This window comes from Equus quagga, chromosome 22, assembly GCF_021613505.1.
Source record: "Equus quagga isolate Etosha38 chromosome 22, UCLA_HA_Equagga_1.0, whole genome shotgun sequence".
Classification (NCBI taxonomy): domain Eukaryota; kingdom Metazoa; phylum Chordata; class Mammalia; order Perissodactyla; family Equidae; genus Equus; species Equus quagga.
Window position 1 is genome coordinate 1,621,310 of NC_060288.1, and position 11,964 is coordinate 1,633,273.

The following is an 11,964-nucleotide window of genomic DNA, read 5'->3' on the forward strand; positions in this document are numbered from 1 at the left end:
CCCGCGGGCGGTGCCTGGAGGCCCCGCGGGAGGCGTCGGAATTTCCCCACCGGTCAGGGAGAAGCCTGGTGGTGGTAACTTCAGAAGTAACTGAAGTGGGAACAAAGACGTTTAGACACGGAGAAGGCCCCCTTTTCGCCCTTGCCGTGGACCGGAGGCCAGCGTCGCAGTCAGGGATTGGTGTTTGGCCAGGGGGTCACGGAGGGCGTGGCTGCGCCCGCTACTGGGAAGCAGCCTTTAGGGGCCTCTGAGTTTAGAGAAAGCGGCTGGTGCTGCCGGATGGGCGGTCGTGTGTCCAGCGCTCAGCCGCGGTGCCTGGACGGTCGTGGGCGGCCGTGTTTCAGGTCGGCGCGGGCCGTTAGGGCCGCACAGAGCAGCCGGCAGAGGGGAGCCCGCCCCCCGCCTGTGGCCGTCACGGCTGCCCATCCAGAGGTGCTGCCGGCAGAGTCCTAGCGGGGAAGGTGTTCTCTTGACGAGGAAACAGCAAAATGGAAATGACTTAATGGTCATCAAATGTATGCAAAATGTGACACGGTGGCATTTTCATTCAGTAATTCAGTATCGACAAGTTTTATTGCATTTACATTAAAATTGTTTTTGCAAGAATTCCCGACTATAAAAGGATGATAGTAAGGAATTAGAATCAGTGGCAAACTATGCGAATTATTTATAGCTAAACAATTACAAAAGCAAAATTTTAAATACTCCTTCAGATTTTTTTGGCGGGAGCCGTTTATGTTGAACAGCGGGTGTGGATGCGTTTTTGCGTGTGATGTAAAATGAGCGGCGCCTGACAGAAACGAGTGTCTAAGCACGGAGAGATCTGGAGAGTGGATAGAACACTTATCACTTCAGGATTCAGTTCCGTATATGCCAGCATTGCTTCTTGATTTGTTGGAATTCCTGGAAGTTGATGAAGTGGCCTCCAGTACTTTTAAGCGTAGGAAGAGGCGGGGAGGTGGTGACGCAATCACTCGCATTCAGCTCCCCACCTTCCACTTCTAACGATCTGGCAGAGGGAATCTACAAATACGGACTGGATACCTTCATTCACACGTCAGAAATACTGAGTGTCTGCCGCCTGTTACACGATTGAGTGGAAAGAGGGGCCAAGCTGCATCTCGTCCCTTATCTGAAAGAACCGTTTTTGGGAGTGGATGGGAAAGATCTTCGCAGACCCTCCCAGACGTCCCTGAGCCTTTGCACTCCGAGGTGCCCGAGTGGCCCGGTGGTGGCCGTCGTGGTCTGCCCGCCTGGAGGCCGTCCCAGCGGGGTCTCCCGGGAGTGCTGCTTCCCGCAGTCCCTGCTGCGACGGTGGAACGGCGGTGCTGGAAGGAAGAGGACTGTCCTAGAGATTGCTTAGCTCTTGGTGACCACAGCGGGGTCAGGCTCTGGCGTTCCTTAGTGGAAGAGTAACGGGAACGTGGAGTCAAACATCCTTCTGGCTTCTTTCCAGTCCCCCAGCTTACTAAATCCTTGACCAGGAAAAGTAAAATCACAGTAAATTTAAACTCTGCCTCCCTTCCTCTGGGCCTAACAGACGTGTTTCATGTAGATTAAGAGGTAAATCAAGATAAATCATGTTGTTTCCTCATCGTTATGATTTTACTGTAATTTCCTTGATTCATGTTTGTTAGACTGATCGTTGCTCACAGCATATACAAATAAACGTGCAGTTTTGTTTTACAGTACACAGAAAATCACTGGTAAAAATAAAAATTACTACAAATTCACCCTGTAGTATGTATTTTACTTGAAACTTTGTGTCTTCAATATAAAAAGTTAAACATTAATAAATGAGATAACTAGATAGTGGAGCCACCCAATTCACCCTTGTGTTTTTAGATGTGTGTGCATACGTGTATCTGTTAGTGAGTTTTTCTGTGATGGAAGGGAAAAGCAGCAGTACTGCGTGTGGGCCCCCGACCCCCACCTCCCATCACCGCTCTCCCGCTGCCTGCCTCTGTGCACACACTAACTTGGAATATGTGTATGTTTACATATGTAAATTCTTAATCAGCCTGTCTTGCGTAGATTGTATACATCGTGATATCTGACATTCTTGTAACTGCTGTGTCATCAGCAAGATTCCTATAAGAGAAACTGCTTGTTGAAAAAGCAAACACACCATGCTGAGAGGGGTGACATATCCCACATTAGCGGGTGGTCACTTTATTTATAGGGTCATGAAAACAAGTACATTTTTAATGAACTAAGGTGAATAAAGGCATAACTAAAAACTGTCACAAAAAAAGAAAGAGATAGTGGAGCTAGTGTTTTAGTCAAATACAATGGAACTGTCTTCTGTTGGTGTTAACACCTTTCTAAGCAGGAAAATTTGTCTGTACCTTTTTTTTTTTTTTAATAAGGTTAGAGAACTGAATAATGTCTTCTTTGCAGGTTTCCTCTTACCCGACCCAGTCTTTGTAAAAAATGGGAGGCGGCTGTGAGAAGAAAAAACTTTAAACCCACCAAGTATAGCAGTATTTGTTCGGAACACTTTACTCCAGACTGCTTCAAGAGGGAGTGCAACAACAAGCTACTGAAGGAGAATGCTGTCCCCACAATATTCCTGTGTACTGAACCGCACGACAAGGTGATGCGTGTTTGAAGATATCGGCTTGCTTTCTATTTGTAGAATTAATGTGTTCAATGTGGAAAATTCAGGGTATTGTTAAGAAAATAAATGTTACCTGGAACCCATCACTTATGTAAATAATCACTGTTGGCAGTGGTATACTTTTAAAAAAGACTAAATGCAGTTTATTAAAGTTAAACATCCTCACATTAAGAAACTCAGTCTACATTTGTAACTTCCTTTAAGATCACTCTATACCCCTATTTGTATGTTGATAAGTTTTGGTTTTTCTTTGTCAATGACAGCTCAGTTTCGAAGTATTTTTCCCCTCAGTTTTAAGTGTTTAGTACTAATTAAACCTTATTAATCATTCTTGTTCTTTCTTGTATCCCATTCCTACATCAGGTAAAAAAGTAAAATTAAAACTTAAGTGATTTTCTCATTTTGGAATGTTTTTATACCAGAGAGTCACAAAAAATTCTAGTATTCTTAAATTCCACAGATGAATTCTTTTGAACTGTTGCTTTTAGTTACTAAATTCAAACCCACTCTGCGTTATTGTTTTAGAAGGAAGATCTCCTGGAGCCACAGGAACAGCCTCCCCCGCCTCCTTTAACGCCTCCGGTTTCCCAGGTTGACGCTGCTATTGGATTGCTGATGCCTCCCCTTCAGACCCCTGATAACCTCTCAGTTTTCTGTGACCACAACTATACCGTGGAGGATACAATGCACCAGAGAAAAAGGATTCATCAGCTAGAACAACAAGTTGAAAAACTCAGAAAGAAGCTCAAGACCGCGCAGCAGCGATGCCGAAGACAAGAACGACAGCTTGAAAAATTAAAGGAGGTCGTACACTTCCAGAAAGAAAAAGACGACGTATCAGAAAGAGGTTATGTGATTCTACCAAATGACTACTTTGAAATAGTTGAAGTACCGGCATAAAAAATGAAATTTGTATTCATTTTTAATGGGCAATACCACATACCCTCTTCTAGCCTATAAAGGAGTTTCATTTGAAAAAATAACACTTGATTACTTGTATAAAAACAGTTCAGAATATTTTTTTAAAAAAATAAATTAGATATGTACTGTAAAATGGTAAAATTTTTGTTTGTAATTTCAGGGTTTTTACATTTTAACAAAATATTTTAAAAGTTATAAACTAACTTCAGAGCTCCAATGTAAGTTGGTTTCAAGATTTGGGATTTTTAGTTTTTAATTTGAGTATTTGTAGAAATAATGTAAAAATAGAAAGTAAAGAGAATGAGAACAGAACAGTAAGGGTGATTTAATTTTAAAGTTTAAAATTAATGCCGTTTATTGAGAGAACTTAGTTATATTTTAAATCAGAAGTATGGATCAGATCATGGACATAACTTCTCAGAATATATATATTCTTATTAACATTTTTATTTGTAAAGTCAGAAGATTTATTTGTCTTTCTTATCACTTGTCAAAAATAAATTGGCAAGTCAGTACTTTAAAAAAAATTGGTTGTCTTCAAAGCAGAAAATGAAGAGTCATTCCATACCTAATGAGTATGGTTAAATAACTTTATAAAGAATGGATTTTTTAAAAGTGGGCCTCTCTTTTGTCCCCCGCTGTCTGGCATTATAAAATTAGAAGAGTATCTTCAGTGGAAGCAGCATTCTTGAGTAGACAAAGTAGGCATTGTTATCAGTGAAGGAGGAAACGTGGGCGCCTCATCCCTGGTGTGCCTTCCTGTCTCACCCCGGAGCTAGGGGCGTCCACCCCGCGAGGCAGTTCTTCTGCGTCCAGACCCTAACCAGCAGGCTTCCGCAGCAGTCTGAGCTGTACCATAATATGGTGACCTTGCACTTGACTAATGGATTTTGGTCAAGGCTTTACATAAAAAATTATTTCTTCACTTTTAACACAAGTTAGAAAGTATATCACATTTTCTTAAATGAATGATTTGTATTCAAAAACAACCTAATATGTAGTGTTTATTTTACTGAATGTTGAGATTTAAACACTGAAGTTTCTATTCAAACTGTGAGTTGTGTTCTGACTTTGTAAGAAATTTTACATATATTTGAAATGAAAATATGTTCCGAATAAACAAATACTGCCACAGAGATTACTTAGATTTAGAGTAACTGTTCCAACTAGAATTATTTTATATTTCAAAGTACGCTGAGATAGTTGAAGAGTAACAGATCTTTTCAGGCAGTATTAAATTAAGACATAAAACAATGGCATTCGAAAGTGTCTTTTGTAGACCTGATTTTCGGTATAATTTACTGCCATGCTGCCAGAGGATAGTAGTTTGATTCATGGAGATTTGTTTTTTATGAACCGGTATTTCAAAAATAGAAAATTATATTAGAAGATTACTTAAAGTTGTATAGTCTGATAACATTTAGATCTAACTCTAGTGAATATTTTGCAAAGTATATATCTTCAATCCAAATTGTCATCTACATAAAAGAAAATCTGTGTGTGTGTGTGCGTCCAGAACCAGGAATCCAACAGTGAATTACAAAAGTGGTAATCATAATTACTTAGCATCTTAGCATTATGATTTAACCTGAAGCTGCTTTCTTTTTATAACAGACGTAAGCCATATTTGGAGAGAACTGAGTAAGCAGCGTGTGTACCAACTGTTTGCATTGAAATAATTTATTGTAGCTTAACATAGGGAGTTTGAGTACAGGTGCTTATTTCAGAATTTGAGATGTAACATTTGTTGAATGTTTTTAAAATTCATTTTATCTGTTGTGTTGTTTATGACATTGCCAAGAAAAAGAGAACATTTAGGCTAAAATAGGTCCCATTCAAGCATAACGAAACTCAGTCTGAAACAAACAGGGGCAAAGACTCAATCTAGAACACATGGGCAGAAGACACATGTGAGTTGCAGCGTATTCTGAATGACATTTATTTTAAGCACATATGGTAACAACCTAAAATTTCCATTTGTGTGTGACATAATCTGGCCATAATGATGAGAAGGAATAGCTGTTTCTTAAGTGCTAGGAAAACTATAGAATCATAGAATTTGAGAATTAAAAGGGACTTAGAAACTATTGAACACTAGCCTAACTTCCAAAACCTGCAAAATCCTCTTGTAAACTGTCCTTGACCAGCGTCCTCTGTTCTCCGTGCCATTTACATTTAAGCAATTGTTCTGCTTACATTCTTTAAAATGGATTTTTGGATTAGAATAGAATTAGTTGCCACTCTTTATACTTGTTTATAGTGCAAATATAAACTTCACTTTGAACTGCAGCATAGTTTGAAGTATCAGATTCCCAATTAAAGAAGTTTTAAAATTTTGGAAAGTAATTTAAATGTTTACTAATTGTATACTTGTTATATGTACTAAAAATAATTCTGTCATTGCAGTAAAGAAACGATGGTGGTGAAAATTATTAGCAAAACTTTTTACTTGGAAATCCAAGTACATGAGGAGATTTTTTTTCTTTTAACCATAATTTGTGTAATCCCTTTCTTAGAAGTATAACAATAATGGTGAAGGCAAATGAAAGGTTCACTTCATAGGGATTTTTTTTAGGTTAAGTTAATATTCGCTAGTCATCTTTAGTTGTTAAAAAAATTATACACACAAACCTATGGCTTTTATGCCCAACATCTGTGGCTTTTATAAACTCAGTAGTAAGCAACAGAAAATAATTATTCAAAAGTCCATAAGATCTATAAAAAGAAAACTTCATTTATGTTCCAGAATTTTTTAAAGAAAGCCAGCCATGAATAGCATTTACAGGAAAAAGAAGCCAGATTTGCTTGCTTGGTCCTTACTCTTCCTGATGTTGGGGACCCCGTGATTTGCATGCACAGTGAGTGAAGAGCGCTGCTCCTGGCTGGTGGTGGCTGGTGTCTCTGGGTGTTATGGTTTAAATAGCTGTGTATTAAAACACAGTCCTTGATGTCAAAGAAAAATAGCAAAGAGCAAACTGATTTACAAACAAGCACAAAGCAGTTACAATTGTACTTAACAGAAAAGTTTGCTCAAATTAATATTCTTTTACAATTCATGTCTTCATATCTTTTTTACCTTGGATGTGGTTTTATTCTGAGTTTTTTGTCTTCTGAGTGATAAATATTTTTTAAACTAAAAATTTATTGAGAATCTATTCATTTTTAAATTAATAGTATTTTGGGTTTTGAGATTATCAAAATTTCATTTTTTAAATATCCTAAGGGATAAATATGAATAAACTTAAATTGTTTTTGGTGAGATAAACTACAACATTAACATTAAACAGATGACTTCTGGAATGGCTACATGAGGAGCTCCAATCTGCTGCCCACCATAACTACCATCACTGGTGAAAAAAATTTTTTAAATAATCATTTAAAATCTGCATATCGTCCTAAGGGCATACAGTAAATGAAGAAACATTTAGGAAAATCTAAATCTCTGTAAGAACTGTCCACGAAAATAATCCGTAACCAATCTATAAATGAAAATTTGGGTGAGTTTATTGTGAGCTTAAATCTTAGGATTATAACCCGGGAGAGTCTTTCCACAAAGGAACAGAGCACTCCAAAGAAGTGGGGGTACACAGGGTGGTTATATACCCTCAAAGAGGGTGTTTCGCATATGATTGAAATGTCCCTCCCACAATAGTCACAAGATTGCCCTGTCTGCACAGCGCTTGACGGGCTCAGCAGGTAGTGGGTCTGCTATCTTGGTGGGCGTAGCAGGAGGCAAGTCTATTGTCTCAAGCTGGGCGGTCACAGGTGAGTGCAGCAATCAGTTTCTAGCCTAAGGAAAGATACTTAATCCTTAAGGAGACGCCAACATTGGGAGGGGGAGGGAAGTTGCACTTTTATCTCAAGGGCCTTTTGCTCTTTCCATAGGGAATCTCTAAAGCAGGTGTACAATGCATGCTCAATGCCTCAGTCAGGCCCTTTTGGAAAGACAAGGTCAGGCCGAATTAGGTTTACACCAAATGGCTTCCTCATATTTTCCAACATATCCTATTACTTGCCATTTTTATTTGTCAGAACATTAAGAGTCTGTGGTATTTATGCTACAACCTATTCTCTCCCTAACCTCTCTCCACCCCACCCCCCAGCCCCCATAGCTCAGTGCTACAGAAGCTCCACTCTGAGTGGGTATGGCCAAGAAGACAATGCTCCCTCTTCTCCCAACCCCCAACCAAGGACTGTGGTATCTCCCAGGGAGGGGCAGGCTACCAGTATTTCTAATGCCCCTCTAGCTTTGTGTTGCAGAGGCTAAACTCCAGGTGAGTTCAGCAAAGAGGTCAGAACTCCCTTCCCCCACCCAGCTCCAACTCATAGTCTGGAGGCTCTACCCCAGTGCAGCAGGCCAAGACTACTGGGACCCTCATCACCCTCTCCATAGCTTGCTCATAGGGCAAAGTTTCCATGCCAGGAGAAGCAAGCCAAGAAGACTGGTGGCTGCCATACCAACAGAGCCCTGTTTATAAAGCAGGCAATCTTAGAGAAGCAGGTAATGATCCCCAGCCCTAGCTCCAGAGCAGTGACTCAGATTTTTGCCTAGGGGAGAGGCAGGCCTTAAGAACAGAGACCTCTGAAACTCTCTCCGAAGGAACTGATTTTGTTTGGGAGAGTGTTGAGAAGCTCAAGCTTAAAGGTGCTCTCAAGAACAATGGAGAATTTAGAGGTAAGCAATTAGGAGGCTGGTAGCTCTACAGGAGCAGCAAGCTAAATTGTAGGCTAGCTAATTTATCAGAGAGAACCAGGGAAAGAGACAGGTAAGGAGAGCCTTCCTGGGGTCATAACAAACCTAACTAGCCTCAAAAGCTACCTCTGCAAAAGGCCCAAATCTAATTAAATCAGACTGCAGAGCAATTTACACCCCAGGGCATTGTCAAAACCAGAGCGATCAACTGGCAATTGGAGATGATATCTGAATGTGGTGCCAACAAAGGCAGATAGTTTAATAGATCAGGGAAATAAAGAAAGCCCTGTTAAAACGTCTGCCACCCTAGGTGACTGCATGCCCAAGGCACCTCTAAGGAATGAAGAGACTTGACACTGAAGGGAAATAAACTTCACTAAATTAGTGCAGCCAAGTAATTAAATAAAAAAGTAAACACAACAAGCCTGGGGAGAGGGGAGGGTAGCCGGAATCAGTGTTCAGAGATCCTACAATATATAATATAAAATGTCCAGTTTTTAACAAAAAGTTATGAGACATGCAAAGAAACAGGCAAATGTAACTCATATACAGGGAGCAAAAAAGCAGGCAACAGAAACTGAGAGGCCCAGATGTCAGAATTAACAAGCAAAGACTTCAAAGCAGCCATTATAAACATTTTCAAAGAAGTAACGGAAACCATGCTTAAAGAAGTAAAGGAAGGTATGGTGACTATATCTCATCAGAAAGAAAATATCAATAAGGGGATACAGAGAAAAAGAACCAAATGAACATTCTGGAGTTGTAAAGCGCAATAACCAAAATGAAAAATTGACTACAGAAGCTCAACAGATTTTTCTGAAGAAAAATCAGTGAACTTGAAGATAGACAGAGGTCATGCAATCTGAAGAAAAGAGAGAAAAAAGAATGAAGAAAAATGAGCAGACCCTCAGAGAAACATGGACTACTATAAGGCACACACCAATCTATGTGTAATGGGAGTACCAGAAGAATAGAGGAGCAAGGGGAGTGGGGGAGGCAGAGAAGAAGGGAGAAGGGGAAAGGGAGGGAGAGAGAGAGCAAGGGGAGCAGAAAAAATATGTGAAGAAATAATGGCTGAAAACTTCCCAAATTTGATGAAAAACACTCAAGAAGCTCCACAAATACCAAGTAAGATAAACACGAAAAGATCCACACCCAGACACATCATAGTAAAAACGATCAAAACCAAAGACAAAGAGAAAAATTAGAAAGCAGCAAGAGAAAAATGATGTTATATACAAGGGAACCCCAATAAGATTAACAGCTGACTTCTCATTAGAAAAAATGAAGGTCAGGGGGCAGTGGGATGACATATTCAAAGTGTTGAAGGAAAAACTTGTTAACAAAGAATATTCTATGTAGCAAAACTATCTTCCAAAAATGAAGGTAAAGAAGGAGGTTTCTGGGAAGATAGTGGAGTAGGAAGCACCAGGAATCTGTCTCCCCACCTGGGCAACAATGGCACTAGCAGAATCTGTCTGATAGAAGTATTTGAAATTCTGGAATCCATTAAGTCTTGCAGCTTCCAGGGGAAGGCTTGAATGATAAACTGCAGTTAACATCAGTCAATTTTAGCTCTTAGCTCAGTGACAGCTACCCCTCTCCCACCCCCAGCCCCATGGCAGGCAGTGGAAGAGTTGCAGGAGAAGCTTGCATGCAGCTTGTGCAAGCCATGGTGGGTAAGAAGGATCACGTCCTGCAAATATCGGAGATCCGTGCTTCTGATCTGAAAGTGCAGACACACAGGTGGGCAGCCACTGTTGCATCCCTCTCGCTGCTGTGACCCCTTCCCTGTGGCTGAGTGATGCTGGGATCGAGAGGGCTAGTGCCTTCCCTCCCACTTCATTTATTCCATCCTTTTGGGAGATAGGCATTAAAGACTAGGGCATTCGTCCCCTACACATACAGGGAAATTAGAAGTCACCACACAGACCCAGGGAAAGGTGCAGGCTCAGAAAGACTGGAGAAGACCTTACATTTATACTTCATGTTGATCCCCAGCAGAGCCTTGAGAGATAACCTAAAACAATAAAACAAAAACAGCAAACCCTGGGGAGGGGGAGGAATCTGTTTTCCAGAATTACCACATCATTAGATCCAAATAGCCAGTTTTTAACAAAACAAATCATTAGGCATACATGAAACAGGAAAGTATGGCACATTCAAAGGGAAAAGTAAATCCAAAGCAACTGTCACTGAGAAAGAGCCGATGGCAGACCTACTAGACAAAGACTTTAAAACAATTGTCTTAAAGACCTTCAAGAACTAAAGAGAGACATGGAGAAAGTCAAGAAAGCAATGTATCCACAAAAGGAAAATAGCAATAAAAAGACAGAAAACCTTAAAAGAAACTAAAAAGAAATTCTAGAGCTGAAAAGTATAATAATAGAAATGAAAAATTTGCTACACAGTTTGAAGGCAGATTTGAGCAGACAAAAGAATCAGCAAGCATGAAGCTAGGACAATTGAAATTATTGAGTGTGAACAAGAGAAAGAAAACAGATTGAAGAAAAGGGAGCAGAGCCTAAGGGACCTGTGAGACAGCAATTAGTAGACCAACATAAACCTTATGAGAGTCCCAGAAGGAGAAGAGTGAGAAGGGGCAGGGAGATTATTTAAGAAAATAATGCAAGTTTAATGAAAGACATGAATATAAATATCTGAGAAGGTCAATGAACTTCAAGTAGAATGACCTCAAAGAGACTCACACTCAGACACCTTATAATCAAACTGTCAAAAGACAAAGAGAGAATGTTGAAAGCCAAGAAGAAGTGACTCATCACATATAAGTGACCCTCAATAAGATATCAGCAGATTTCTCATGCAAAACTTTGGAGGCCAGAAGGCAGTGGGCCAATATATTCAAAGTGCTAAAAGAAAAAAAATTAAATCAAGAATTCTCTGTCTGGCAAAACTGTTCTTCAAAAGTGAGAGAGAAATTGGGGCTGGCCCCGTGGCCGAGTGGTTGGGTTCGCGCGCTCCGCTGCAGGCGGCCCAGTGTTTCGTTGGTTCGAATCCTGGGCGCGGACATGGCGCTGCTCATCAAGCCACGCTGAGGCAGCGTCCCACATGCCACAACTAGAAGGACCCACAACGAAGAATATGCAACTATGTACTGGGGGGCTTTGGGGAGAAAAAGGAAAAAATAAAATCTAAAAAAAAAAAAAAAAAAAAAAAAAAGTGAGAGAGAAATTATGACATTCCCAGAAAACAAAAGCTGAGGGAAATCATTACTGCTAGACCTGTCTGAAAGAAATGTAGAACAGAGCCCTGCAGGTTGAAATAAAAGGAAACACTAACTTGAAGCAGTATGAAGAAGTAAAGATCTCAATAAAGGTAAACACATGGGCAATTATAAAGGCTAGTATTATAGTAACAATGGTTTGTAACTCCACTTTTTGTTTTCTATGTGATTGAAGAAACATTAGGAAAAAAACAATATCTAAAGGCTAATATTACTGTAACTTTGGTTTGTAACTGCATTTTGTTTTCTACCTAACTTAAGAGACTAATGCATTGAAAAAATTGTTAGGTTATTTTTTTGAACACTCAATGTAAAATGATGTAATTTTCTGACGTCAATAACTGGAAGAGGTGGGGACAGAGTTGTAATGGAGCAGAGTTTTTGTGTATTACCAAAGTTAAGCTAATATAATTTTTTTTCTCTACTACTTCTTCTCCCCAAAGCCCCCAGTACATAGTTGTATATTCTAGTTGTAGGTCTGTCTAG

At 39.9% G+C, this 11,964-nt stretch overlaps 1 protein-coding gene across 1 annotated transcript in view; it reads left to right on the top strand.

The window, feature by feature from the left end:
• Positions 1-6,641, top strand: part of THAP1 (THAP domain containing 1) — a 7,487-nt gene extending 846 nt beyond the window's left edge. The window contains exons 2-3 of the mRNA XM_046648407.1: positions 2,401-2,596; positions 3,146-6,641. Coding sequence (XP_046504363.1) covers positions 2,401-2,596; positions 3,146-3,520 — 571 coding nt within the window. The 3' untranslated portion in view covers positions 3,521-6,641. The remainder of the gene's footprint in view (positions 1-2,400; positions 2,597-3,145) is intronic.
• Positions 6,642-11,964: the final 5,323 nt, after the last annotated feature.